Source organism: Pezoporus flaviventris, unplaced genomic scaffold (genome assembly GCF_033815535.1).
Source record: "Pezoporus flaviventris isolate CSIRO_AGI_PZ_B2104156 unplaced genomic scaffold, CSIRO_AGI_Pfla_v1 ptg000013l, whole genome shotgun sequence".
NCBI lineage: Eukaryota > Metazoa > Chordata > Aves > Psittaciformes > Psittacidae > Pezoporus > Pezoporus flaviventris.
This window is the reverse complement of record NW_026892561.1, coordinates 8,856,212-8,870,453: the sequence shown is the minus strand read 5'-3', so window position 1 is coordinate 8,870,453 and position 14,242 is coordinate 8,856,212. Positions and strand designations below refer to the sequence as shown.

At 46.3% G+C, this 14,242-nt stretch overlaps 1 protein-coding gene across 1 annotated transcript; it reads right to left on the bottom strand.

Annotated features, from left to right (window-relative positions):
* Window positions 1-5,791: 5,791 nt before the first annotated feature.
* On the bottom strand, window positions 5,792-13,165 carry MED8 (mediator complex subunit 8). The gene is made up of 7 exons (XM_061451091.1): window positions 13,100-13,165; window positions 12,628-12,746; window positions 10,529-10,673; window positions 9,750-9,890; window positions 9,255-9,336; window positions 8,120-8,368; window positions 5,792-5,856 (listed from the first exon to the last, which is right to left on the bottom strand). Exons 1-7 carry the CDS (start codon window positions 13,163-13,165, stop codon window positions 5,792-5,794), a joined length of 867 nt encoding a protein of 288 aa, XP_061307075.1.
* Between the last annotated feature and the right edge of the window lie 1,077 nt (window positions 13,166-14,242).

Sequence of the window (14,242 nt, the reverse complement as noted above, 5' to 3'; positions counted from 1 at the left end):
GGCTTGGCAGCTGCTGGGCTTCAGCAGCTCAGGGCTTCAGGTCCTCCTGCCTGACTCCTGCTTGCAGACCCATGCTGCCCAGCTCCATGCCCAGCCCTGATTCTGCGGTGTGAGGCTGACACGATGGGTGCCCCCAAAGAGTCCCATGCAATCAAGTCATGATCTGTTGCATGGTTCACTGACTGGAGCAAAACAGACTGCACTACGATGATGACGACAACTGTGGTTGTTTCTATCGCTGAGATGCCTATGGGAGCCTAAATATACATGGGAGCTAAAATCATGGCTCCTCAGCCCCACTTACACAGAATGCTTTTCTCAGGGGGAATATAAACTGTCCCTGTATTAGCTATTGCCATTAGCACTTTGCTTTGAAGTCCCACCACGCTGCTGCAGCGGAGCCGGAGACAAAAGCCATCTCTCCCATCCCACACAGCAGGATCCCGACTGCATCAGTACCAAAAATAAACCCCATGTAAACATCCACCACAAGCTCCAAAGCCCAGTTTCTGCAGAAGCAGCACACCTCTGTGCTGCATGCTGCGGTGGGCAGAGCCCAGGATTGGCACATGACAAGGGGAGGCAGACAGGTCCCACCAAGGCCACTTGGCAATAGGCATGGAAGGGGGATGCCTGGGCCCAGGAGAGGAATATCCTGGGAAATGCTGCAGCTTCAAAACAGTGCCCATAGATAGCAGTGATGCTCAAAGCATGGAAAAATAGTGCAGAAGTACCCTGGGGCACAGTCATTGCTCATAGAATCATAGAATGCTTTGGGTTGGAAGGGACCTTAGAGATGACCTAGTTCCACCCCCCCTGCTTGGACATGATGGTAGCAAAGGGAGAAACCTTATGGCAAGCGGGTAAATCAGTGACAGAATCTGAGCAGCAGTGACAAGATAACCACAGCAGGAACCACAGCTCTTGATCCCCTGGCTTTGGAAAGTATGTGTCTCAGACAAATACAGGCAGTAATTTCCTTTCTTTAAAAAACACACACCAAAAAAATAAACCAAAGAGAAGACAAAAGCTTCTCCTCCCGAGGAGCCAGCCAGCTCACTTTGCATTGCTCCTGTGTGCTTCCTCATGTACAGGGTTACCCCTGAGCAAACTGCAGGAGGTTTTCATTAATTTCCAAGTGCAGGTTTCCACCAAGGCAATGTTCATGGATCGAGCCAGAGAGCTGCTGTATCATAAGGACAACAAATAAGCTGTGGAATCCCATCACCCTGAACTATTTTTATGGCATGTATTACAAATACATCCAAACATCCCATCTCTCAACCATGTGCTTTTACTACTGCAGCATCCATGTGAGGTACAAAGTGGTAACATTTTACTTCCAAGACAGATTAAAATTTATTGCACTTGGAGGATTTATTGCTATTGGAAGGAGGAACTCGATGGGATTTCTCCAGAGCACCTGTATATTAATTTGTAGGCACCAGCTGTCGTGTAGACATGCTGTGGCTCTCCTGAAGCCACCAAGCTCATGGGGGGAGCCCAGGGGAAAGCAGAGAGCAACCTAGGGTTTCTACTTCCACCATTTGGCTGTTTTCCCTCCATTTGTGCCTTTGATTTTCAAGTGGTTTCTGAGCTTTTCAGTGGCCAGAGGCACATTTTGCTGCTGACTCCATGTATTTGTCTCTCCTTGTCTGAGCTGCAGGCAAGGCTGCTTTGGGAGCGATGCATATGCAAAACTTACCATCTTTTGGCAGCACGCACCCTATAGTGTTGCTTCTTAGCTTATAAAAGCGCTCAGGCTCCCTCAACCCCACCACCAGAAGACTTCTCCTTTGGTCCCAGATGTTTCTGTTGGAAAGGCCCAATCCTAGCAGGAGAATGGAGACCAGCTCCCCAGCCCATGCTGGGACCCTGCCTTAGCTGTGCTATGGAGAGTGGGTAAGTGCCTCAGGTAACCCCCTGATCTTCTTCAACCACATCTCCCCTCACACCTGATGTACTTCACTTCCAGTGTAAGGGCTTAATGACACACACACTTTGAAGACCTGCAGGTTAGCAAAACAAACAAAAGTGCTATGTTTTTCTTTGTTAAACCGCAGAAGACACCTGTGTGCGCATCTCCACGTGGGGATGGGACAAGAGAACAAACACGTGGCAGATGTTAGTTGTGATGGTCAGTGGATGCAGGAGATAGAGGGAAGTGGTGGCACCACGCCGAGCTTCACCTTCACAGCTTCCAGAGGCAAACCAGCCCAGGGCAACAGCAGGACAGGCTGTGGACACCACCCAGCACGGCTGGGAATAGTGGGACTGTGGATAGCTGGGCAGGAAGGAAAGGCAATAAATATCTTGCTCCTGCCTCTGGGAGGAAGCCAGATGAAGCATTCCTGTCACAAAGGTGAAATGTTTTTCACTCTAACAGTAACTCAGGAAGATGTTTCACAGCAGTTGCACAAGGCAAATGTTAAAATCTCAGCAGTGCAGGTATCCTGCATCTCAACATTTTAAAAAGAAAATGAAATTGAAATCTGTTTTTAAAGACCTAACAGGTTAATGCTGACATTCAGCAAGACGAGGCAGCCTGGAGGAGCTCCAGAGAACAAGCAAGCTGATGCTATGCCAGCATTTTAAAAAGTAAACAGGATGGCCTTGTAAACAGGTGTGTCTGTTCGACAGTCATCCCATGCAAAATAATGACTGCAAAATATGTGATTGTATCAATACTTGAAGCAGAGAAATATAAATACCAATCATCAGGGATTACAGATGAAAAACCAGTCAAACTAACACATCAATTTTTGTGGTATACTCTTCAATGTCAGAGAGTGAGCTGGCTGATACAGCAGCGTGTGTGATCCGGGAGCAAGAGTGCTGGAGACCTGGCCAAGTGTGAGGTAGCAGAGGAGATACTCCCCAGGGGGCTGACACTGAGGATATGTTTCTAGCAGGGAATGCTAAATAGTGTAAAGCTGATGACCTGGAAGGAAAGGAAGTGATGAAGCATGCTGTCCTGGGAACTGGAGCCATGTCAGTGATCTGGCGCCCATGAAATCCCTTGGGTAGTGGGGCTGCATGAAGAAAGATGTCCGTCCTCTGCACCAGTGCCCGACTGGTTCCAAGGGGGATGTTGGGTGCCAAGAACAAACCTGTGCCTGTGCTTGTGCTCTCCATCATATTCCAGCACCCCAGCTGGGGTCCAGACAGCCCGGCAGCACCTTCCGTGCTGGGACTGAGCCTCCTCCCTGCCAAAATTATACTACTAAGGAGGAACAGGTTCCAAAAGGGATTGGAAAATGCAAGCAACAAACCCCTGAGGGCTCAGCGTGGCAGCACAGCCCACGCTTGCAGGGAGAGTGTGTTTCCCTGATTGCCTGCTTGGTCCCTGCCTCAGCAGGGAACAGACCAAGCCTTTGCCCTGACCCAGCAGGGCTGTGCTTTTGTTCTGGCACAGTGCACAGGGAATGGCGAATCCCTGTTGGACTTACAGGCCACAGTGGTGAGCAGTGGACCATGAATTTCCACCTTGACTTTATGGGTAAAAGGCCTGTTCCTGTTCCCTGTTTAAACATTCAAGCGCTGGCAGTAACTGGGTAAGAGATTATAAAGTCACTCTGCATTTGAAATTCCCATTCCCACAATTAGAATAACATGTCCTAGTCCAGTGTCCCAAAGGACACAAAAGCACAAGGAGATTTGGATGTGAGCCAAGATTGAAAAATGGAAAATATGCCTTAAAGCAAAAGGGACTTCCATCAGTTCAGTTTGCGGTGAAAAAAAGTTACCAGGAAAGCTTGATCATCACATCCGACTGCTGTCTCTGGGACTAACAACTTCCTGGCTTGAGGAGATCCAGTGACTCGAAGGGAATTAAAGAAATGCAGCCTCGATATAAAGGTACAATAAAAAAATTAACTGTAGGACAGCTACTAGTCACTGTAGCAGAGATGTGTCCGTTCGAGCAACTGTTTTCCGCTCTAATTTACACAAGAACTAATTCGGGGCAGCCTGTGTCACGCAGGAAGTTACGCTGGGAGCCGAGCCGGCCTCCCTGGCTCTATAATCTACGGAAAAAAGCCCTGCCTGTATTTCCCTTCCTCCCCTCCAAGTGTGTGAAAGGTCTGGCCTCCCCACTGGAGGCGTTTTTTGGAGAGCCAGGTTAGCAGGCAGCCACGCTGGCCCCAGCACTGACACATTTTAGCTTTATAAGGAAGCCAGTCAGGGAAGATGCAGTGAAGCAGCATCCTGGAGCTCAGGCTCCATGGATGACAGTGCCAGGGATCTGACACACATTCCTCAAACAGCTTTGTGCCTTCCTTCCCAGCCAAAGCAGGGACATGAGACAGAGCAGGGAACAGCAGCCCCAGCAGTGCTCAGCCCATTACAGGGCATAACCCTGCAGGCTCTGACTCCCCAGCTTCAGGCATTGATCAAACCCTTCCCTGTCTCCACACCAGTTCCCCAGCTGCAGTGAGTGGTTCCAGGAGTGATTCCATTAGGGGTAAAACAGGATCCCATCAATCTGGCTGGGCTGGTGTCATTGCAGACACTTCACTCATTCACAGTGGGGAACGACTTTGCTTATCAGAGAAGCTGCTTGCTTCAACTCTCTGTTCCCAGCTCAGTGCTTTTCAAAGGCCCATACATGAAAATGGGTCAATAACTGCCCTAGTCACAGCTTTGTGGAAGATTTTGTTTTGGGCCACAGCCTCCACAAATAAGCTGGATCTGATTAGCTCACAGGCAAGCAACACAGGAGCAGCTGCAGGCCGTATCTGCTGAGTGGAGATTTCCTCACCCATAAGATTGCTGGCAGATGCTGTTGAGTAAAATACAGTGCTGCCTTTCACAAGCCAAAAGGGAAGTCCAGGGAAGAACAGCAAGAAGCATGACGGTTGCGTTCAGGGTAGCACTGTTGTACTCATATGCTCTTTGGGAATCTTTCCTTAGGCAGGTTATATGTTACGGCTCAAGGGCAGAAAGTAAAACAGGGGTATGGCTTCACAATGATCAGTCGCAATGAGAAATGGGCCAGACCTCATAGCCTGGCTAATTCAGGGGTACCACAGTCCTGAGCAGATTTAAATACCTCTCTGAAGTGACAAATGAATCCTGAAGTAGCTAAGAAACTCTTTCAGCAGCAGAGAACTATGGAAGTGAAATCAGATCCAGCTGGGATTTGTAGCAGCATCAGAATACCAAAGCTCTGTGCTCTGTGCTTCTGTTCCTGAAATGCTGCCTTCTTGCTGCAGGCTTTGTAATAGTCGTTCCCTGTAATAGACTTTCCCAGTATTTTGCTTTCTGGGGAATACCCATAATGGTTTTACAACGAACAAGATGTTTACTGCTTATGTTTGTACCCTGCTGACTCACTTTATTATAGGTCTTTATGCATAATCCTGCAGCTCCAGCACTTAGCCTCCAACATTTTCTGTGTATTTTAGACTGGAGCTACTTATAAGCCTTACCTAAAGGGAAATCAGAGTCCTTATAATCCAACAGATGGACACCAGTGTCTCACAGTGTGCATAACAAGATCTTTATTCAACAAGAGTGAGTAAAGAAATCATTGCAATTGAACAAGCAGAAAAAAAGAGCACAGTGCGCCATGCAGCTCTTCAGGTTCTGTATCAGGAAAGGGTAGTTGTTCTCCAGGCCAGACTGGAAGAAAATAGGATCAATACCAGAAGCAAAGTCCTCTGCTCTGACAACAGAGAAGTACCTGTGTCCAGGAGACATGGCCACTAGCAACTCCACACAAGCCAGGTGTGGTGGCTGCAGCAGGAGCAATGCTGGTAACAGCTGTTCCCCAGGCCTGGTTCATCTCAGCTCATCTCTGATACGGATGCATTGAAGCAGATTTGATGTTTGTTTTTATGCCAGTTGGCATTTTTCCTGAAGAGATAAAAAGAAAAAGCAAAATCAGCTGTATGAGAGGACATGTGCTCAGGAGCATGCAGGACTCACAACAACCCTCTCTGGGCTTTTCCTGTTCCACTCCAGGTACCATAATAGGCTTTCCTGCTACAGCATCTTCCAGCTTCTGCCCTAACACAATCAATCTCTTCTACAAATTGGCATCTTTCTCCATTGAGAAATCTCCCTGACAATTCCTGTGTCCACCTGCTTTCCCCTCAAATTCTATCCTTGTTCCATTTTAAACAAGTCTGTCTTTCTCTTTGTTAGGAAGCTCCTACAGGACTGTGGGACCTGTTCAGTCTCATAGAAGTTGCTAGCAGCAGCACTCTCAGAAGGATCCAGACTGATCTTCACTTCCATTTCAGAGAGGCAAACACAACAGCCTGTATCCCCTTCCATTTAGCATTATTTATAGTCAGGGTGTGTATTTCAATTACTCAGCCTCTCTCAGATCTGTTATTTCTCTTAACCAGGTCCACCTCTTGGGCATTCTTACTCTTTGCTGATACCGATCACACATGGGAGTGTGTTCAAAGACATCGTGCTAGCCGCTTACAATGAGTGCACAGTGCTAGACAAAACTAAAATGATCAGAAGAATAAACAAAAAGGGATTAAAGAGCAGCAAGAGGGATATTCAAAGAATACCCCTTCAGAAAGTGGAACGTGTATTCAAATTAGAACATAAATAAAGGACAGCTTCTGAAAATTAAAACTGTGTTGCAGGAGAACATGGGAAGATTTGATGAGCAAATGGCTAAAAGAATAAAGATTACTAAACTTTCTCAAATGTATCCAAAGAGGGTCACTGCCTGCAATGAACTGGCAGGAGATCCCATGTCACTCCAGTGCTAAAAATTAGCAGGCAAATACTGTTGGAACATTACTCCGAAAAGAAGGGTGACCAGGACTGTATGGTTTACCCACACCTGGAATACTGTGAGTGGTTCTGGTGTTCCCAGTCTTGAAAACAAACAGAAAAGGTGCAAGTAAGAGTGACAAGTCCAAGACATAATACAATTTTCACACGAGGACATATTAAACAGAACAATAGCTGGGAAGAAAAAAGATAGCCAAAGGGAGGAGGCATGACAGACTTCCAAATAACAAAAACCACTCTGGAATCACTAAGGAATGATTATTCCCCATTTCTCACAACATAAACAGGAAGGGTAAAAAAGGAAGCATGCAATAAAATTACCAGGCAAAAGGTTTAAACATAAAAAGGATTATTTTTTTTTTTTAACAAAACATGCAGTAAAGCTATGGAAGAAATGCTGCAAGTGCTGTAGAAGTCAAAATCATAATTCAAAAAGGAACTGCTGCTATACCCAACGGTCTCAAACCCTGCCTTAAAATCCCTAAACAACAACTGCTGTCAGTGTAAGGTTTGTTCTTAAATTCTTTCAGCCTTGGCTATGCGCCCTGTCACCAGCAGGATAGTGGGACTGACCTTTGGTGAAACGCAGGATAGCTGCTCTCATCAAAAGGGAACCTCCAGGTAACAGGGGCTGGACAAGTGTTCTTGTTACCAGCACACTCTGCTTGGTGTACGCAAGTGACTGTCGTCCCATCCTGGAGACCATGTTTGTGGGAATGCAGCCAGAAATCACAGGGGCTGCCTTTGTTTGCAAATCATAGTGGAAATTACTTTCTAATTCTTACACAAACACATAATTAACTTAGGATTACTATTGTTCCTCAAATTCATTTCTGAACAGTCATTACCATTCAAAAAAACACCAATGAGGATATCAATATCCATAAGCTCAATTAACATGACCTGGAGGTTCCCCAGGCCAAACCCATTCCTGACAGCAAAGGACATATAAGGAAGAATACCAGAACAGGGCAAGCCTACAGTGGTACCTCTGCAGAATACCCCTTATACTAACATATTGTGGCTCAGGGAGTTGGAGTCAGGGATGGTAACTTCAAGATTAGCAGCTGACTGCTGTGATCTCCTTCCATATTGATTCCTATGCTCACTAAGTCTATTATTAAAATGGTATTGCAGCGTGAGTTAAGAAGCTGAAGCTGGATGTCTGGGATTCATTTTAATCTCCGATCCAATTTAAGCCAGTGTTACTCCACTGTTATAACCTGACTCGTTATTAAGGCCATAAAGGAACCTCTTCACTCAGTTATATCTAAAAGGTGACTCGGGAAGACCCTCTACACCTGCATTTCTCTTTCTTGTTCCCTGCATTTCAACTGATCTCAATATGCAACTTATTTACCTGGCTGTCCTGCTTGTGCCATCTGCACTCCTGCCAGCATTGGCTGCTGCTGAGCTGGTGCACCTGACATTGGGACCTGCTGCATGCCTGAAGCACCTGCAATGATGGCACCAGCTCCTGGTTGGCCTGACTGGACAGATCCTCCAGAGCCAGGGGGCCTCCGGTTTGACAGTCCTTTCCCAAAGGCCACAGCTGCTACCAGTGCATTGGTATCTGCAGGGTTGAAAGTCTGCTTGTTCTGTCTTAAACCTATATAAAAAAAAAAAGTTAGTTTGGAGCATTTTTGCAATCAAGTTTAAAACTTAGCATCCTGAATTTACTTTTCTACTATTTTGGTGCATGTAACAGAGATCAGCTTCTAACAAGCTGTCCTACAACAGTCTCAGCAAGGTCAAAGAAGCTGCAAAATCCAAAGACAGTGGTGATCCAAGAGCTTCTCCACGGAGAGCAGAGCATATGCTACCCAGGGAAGAAGGAGCCAACTCCTCCATGCCCATAAGAATGTTCCCACTAAAGGCTTTTCCATGCTGGATCCAATAGCAAGTAACAAGCACTGTGTTTTAGACAAACAATGTCAACATCCTCTTTTGGAGGCTCATAAGGAGCATGGTGTCTGTAACTTTTTCTAGTACACACCTGCACAGTTATACTATTAATCCTGGAAAGCAGACAGAACCTGTGCCTGGATCCCTGCTTACACTGTTTGTGTCAAAGATGACAAAAAAAAAAAACCTCACAAAAACCCCAGCACCTTTGAGAGTTGTTCATAGCACTCCCAGGAATAGAGACCAGGTGATGGCAGAGATCAGTAAAATAAGGATGTCCAGAATCAGAGTCAGAACCAAAAAAGGCTGACCGTGAGTCTGAATAAGCCATTATCTACAGGACATCACACAAACATATCGTGGATTCCTTCAGAACATAGCTAAGGGTTTTCCCATTCACTGCCACTGTATTTTCACAGTTATTTTTATCAATCCAATTTGATTGGGATGTTTTCTTGGTAAACAGTTACCACCTCCTCAAAAGGGGTATCACAAAGGACTGGAATGACCCCCAGATTTGCCTATTCTGCCATTAGTCTCTCAAGCCTGCTGTTTGGACCCTGCACCCCACTTCCACCTCAGTGACATACCTCCACTTTCAGATTCACGCTCCTCCTTACTGATTTTCTCCAGAAGATTTGAGCACATTTTGTTCAGACTTTGGATCTGTTTCTGCAAAATGAAAACCATCAGAAACCACCAGGATACTTCCAACCCAGAGCAAGTCAGTAAGGTAAGCAAACAAGCTTTCTCCTTCCAGGGTCTGTGTAGCCAAACAAGCATTTTGATGGCAGAGCCTACAGTGATAATGTAGACAGGGCACTATGGGGATGGGATAGCCTTTGCTTTTCTCTGCCTGTTCTGATGTGTTCACCTCCTGTGAATAGCCAGTGGGCTGGATACCCTCTGTTTGTGAAACTGTGGAGGAAACCAAACTTCATCCAGGGTGATCTGGAGAAACCTCAGACAGATAAGGGCACAGCAAAAAAGAACACTGTCAGGTGGAAGGATGAAAGAAGCAGAGTTACAGGGCATCTTGTGCCCAACAACTAAAAGGCAGAAGTAGCAAACTCATCTTCACCTACCTGTGCCACATCAGGGCTAATTCGAGCTGCATCTGTGATCAGCTGTTTCTCCTGCTCCTCCACTTCAGGGTCAGGCTTAGTTCGAAGATGGTCAGGCACCACCTCATGGCTGAACACTGGCACACGCCCCTCTGTCTGCCTCTGAAATATTTGGATAAGCCTCAGAGTGAGTGACAAGACACTCAGAGCCTCCTCCTACAGCTCCACACCAGAGCACAGGCCATGGTGCTAGAACAAGGCTAGTAGCATGCACTGGGGAAACCTTGATCTGGGCAGCATTAGCAGGTTTCAACAATTTGTGTAAGCATTTGCACTGTGCCTGCTTAGTGAGAGCAAACCACGGGGGTCTGCAGTGCAATGCCACTAGCATGGCCATCATCACTTGAAAAGTTTTTTCATTCAAGCAGACAATAAATGTTGCCAGCACATACATTAGATTCTGTAACACACCTCATGTTGGTCAGATGACAAATAGTGCACATCTAGATGTAGATATCTGACAGCAGCACAGCTAGGGCTGAGAAAACCAGCAGCTTGTAAGGAGACCTCCCAGTTACACAGCCCCATCATAATGAAAATAGCATTTATTAACAGGAACACCTCCTATAAAGTGTATCTAGTACATTTGTAGGTGAAAGCCCCCCAGCAAAGCAGCTCACAGGCAGAACTACTCATCACCTTCTCTTTCTCTACATCCAGAGCTGAGGAATGGCAAATCAGGGCAGATCACAAGCACTTTCTGATACTCCAGGACCAACATTCAGAGGGAAGTTTCTTACCATGATCTCCTCATCACGGTCTGGAGACAGCACCAGGGGTATGATAACCTGGTTTCGCAATAGTGGGGTCTTCTCATGCTTTAGCACTTTGTTCAAGGTGTTCAGCTGTCCAGAAAGCAATGCAAAGCTGTCCAGAACTGAAGGCCTGGGAGAGCAAATAAAGAGGACAGAACATGGAAAGGGATGCCACAGATGCCTCTTCTCTCTTCTTTACTCAAATGGTCGAGAAGTGAGGAAATAATGCTATTATTCCTCAAATCAGTTTATTCCAGACAGTAAACAGTAAAACCTACTACAGTTGTGGAGAAATCCCCGCCCCTACTGCAAATAGCTCAAATGCTACAAATAGCTCAGCGATATCACAAGCAGTATACTGGAAGTTGCAGTTTTGGTATTTCAGTAACTTACGTCGTTTGCATGGCAGTGTTTTGGTAGCAGGGGTGCTACAGGGGTGGCTTCTGTGAGCTAAAAGCTTCCCTTATGTCCAATAGAACCAACGCAGCCGGCTCCAAGACAGATCCACTGCTTGCCAAGGCTGAGCCCATCAGTGATGGTGGTAGCACCTCTGGGAGAATGTGTTTAAGAGGGGAAAAAACTATGCAACAGCAATTGCAGCCAGAGAGAGGAGTGGGAATATGTGAGAGAAGCAGCTCTGCAGACCCCAAGGTCAGTGAAGTTGGGGAGGAGGTGCAGTTACTGGAGAAGAGATTCCTCTGTAGCCTGTGGTGCAGACCTTGGTGAAGGCAGGCTGTGCCCCTGCAGCCCATGGAGGGCCATGCTGGAGCAGATATCAACCTGCAGCCCATGAAGGAGCCCAAACCGGAGCAGGGGAATGCCCAAAGGAGACTGTGACCGCATGGGAAGCCCACACTGGAGCAGGCTCCTGGCAGGACCTGGGGCCTTGTGGAGAGGACCCCATGCCAGAGCAGGGGAGGAGTTTGAGGAATCCTTCCCCTTGAGGATGGAGCAGCAGAGACAACATGTGATGAACTGACCACAAGCTCCTGTCCTCCCTGCACCATTGAGGGGACAAGTTAGAGAACTTGGGAGTAAAGCTAAGCCTGAGAAGAAGGGAGGGTTGGGGGGAAGGTGTTCTAAGATTCAGGTTTTATTTCTCATTACCTTACTCTGATTTGACAGGTAACAAACTGATTTCCCCAAGCTGAGTCTGGTTTGCCTGTGACAGTAATTGGTGAACGATCTCCCCTGTCCTTATCTTGACCCATGAGCCTTTCAGTGTATTTCCTTTCCCCTGTCCAGCTGAGGAACGGGATGATGAGAGTGGCTTTGGTGGGCATCTGGCATCCAGCCAGGGTCAACTCACCCCAGTAATACAGAAGCAAAGCTTTCCTTATCTCTAACTCTCACAGTGCAATTCCAGAGCAAAGTCTGAGAACAATTTAACTCCTAAGCAGTACAGCCAAGAGAGACAGTATTTATAGCTTGGCTATCAAGACTAAGCAATAATGAAGCAAAATAACTGGTAATCTTGTCAAGAAGGTGCCTTCCCTTCAGCTTTCTCTCTCTGGAATATTCATCATCTCTCCTGCCTTCTGCAACATTAACTACAAAAACTGACTGCCTGTGAAGCTCTGCTGCAGTGGCAGATGCTGTTCAGGATACTGTATAGTTCATTAAGCTGTAGCTATAACACCTTTATGGTCTATCAGGAAGAATGCCACCTTGCAAATCTCTCAAACTGTCTGGTAAAACACGCAGAACCAGCAAAACAGAGCCAGAAAAGGCCAGAAAGGTCATGAAATGCAGAAAGAACCATTGCTCATTTTATAGTGTGTGAGTCTCCAAGGTAATTTGTCCAAGAAGCTTCCAGTCACTGCAGATGCAAGTCTAGTTTTCACAAAATGTCTAGACCAAAAGGTGTTAGCATGACTCTATACAGCATGAAACCAGTGGATTTTGACTGCTTTTCTGGTGGAAGATATGTAGTGGTTCCCCCAGCAGAAATGTGAAAAGCAAATTTAAACTTACTGCCAACAGGCTGATGTTTTTTAATTATACTTTTAGTCCTTTGTGCTAAGTCTGGAACAGCTTCAGTAGTGATCAGCAGTGCCCCCAGCTCTGTGGGACACCTTACTTACCAAGTGAGTCGATCGTACTCATTCTCCAGCTTGTAGATAAAACTGACTAAAGAGTTCTTCAGGTCAGCTACCTGACTGATAAGTGCCTCCAGGGTCAGCTCCAGCTGCTTCTCTTCTCTCTGAAAGAAGACAAGGGATGAGAACAAAGCCTTACACCTTCCCCAGGTGTTGTGGATCCACATACATGCGTCCAATCTCTCCTACAGAGAACCTTCTTTTCCAGGGCAGCAAACACCAGACCCTGCAGGTAAAAATCCTATGGTTTCACACTGACCCTTTCCCCTTAGGTCAGAACACTTAGTCAAGAGACTTGTGCTAGCTGTCCTCTTTAAGATATAGATGAGTAAAGATATTATTGTTTACATCTGCTTTTCACCACATCAGGCAGTCATCAAAGTTAGCTCTGCCACTTTCGTAAGTCATTGAACTAATACAGCTCAAAGTACATTCACATCTCTCAGCCTTTACTGACAGTAGATGTGTGCACAGCAATGTCATCATCCAAAACTTCCCTTTTCAGAGTGAGTACCAGATCCATGGCCTAAAGACTCCAGTATCTGCACTTCACCTCCTTCACTTTCTTCCTGCTCAAGTGCCCCTTCCAGCTGTCAAAGAAACCTGCGGGTCCTCTTCTACTTGTGCCTTACTGACTGCAGGAGGCCCTGCCGTGACAGACAGCACACACTGACACAATCACACATCACCCCCTGCCTTTTGCTCTGATTACACTGTTTAAATAACCTTTTCCACTGACATCTGCAGGTGAGGGAGGACAGTGACAAAGTGTCAGGGCAGGGGATCTGTTGCCAAAGACATCAAGGCAAATCTCCATCTCTTGCAAAAACCCTCCAGAATCTTATCTATTCTCACTTACTAACACTACAGCATTGCACAAAATATAATTAAAGTTCCAACCCTAATGAACCGCTCATGTAAGTCCAGAACTGTACAATAATAATCCATGAGGAGGGTGGGACAAAGCAATCAAATAATAGAAAGGGAATGCCAACTGGGAAAGCAGATAGCGTGACTCAGGCTGCTGGCATGCTTGCTATTGCATTTGTTGTTCTGTTTAAATACATCAGACCAGTGGGAGCTTCACTGGCGAGATTATCTGGTATCTGCCATGTTTATGAGAACAAAAGATTTTTCTACTTTATTTATAGACTGACAAGACTATAAAGGCTTTTTTTTAGCAATCGTTGATCAGACTTCACGCAACCACCTAAGAAGAAATGGCTAAGTCAACTTTGAGGAAATCCAGTCCCCCATACATGGAGTGAATGCACAGAGTGGATCGCTCGGTGTTCCACCTCCAGATAAGTGCACTCTCCTCCATCTTGTGATGGGACTCAGTTCCTATGCAATTATGAAATGAGTCTACAATTGTGTGCACACTGTGTTTGTGCAAGAAGATTAATTAATGCCTGCATTACAAGATGGGCTGGTAGCCAGTGGTCTGCTGCAAGGGTGCCAGGCACAGGCACCCAGACAATTCACCTGGCCTGTTGTCTGTGCTTATCCAAGCAGCCCTCGAGAGGGTGAACGAAATCCTATTGCAGAGGTGTTGCTCTTGCAGCAGCAGCATGCTCCAAGCCTCCTTCTTTCGTTGGTT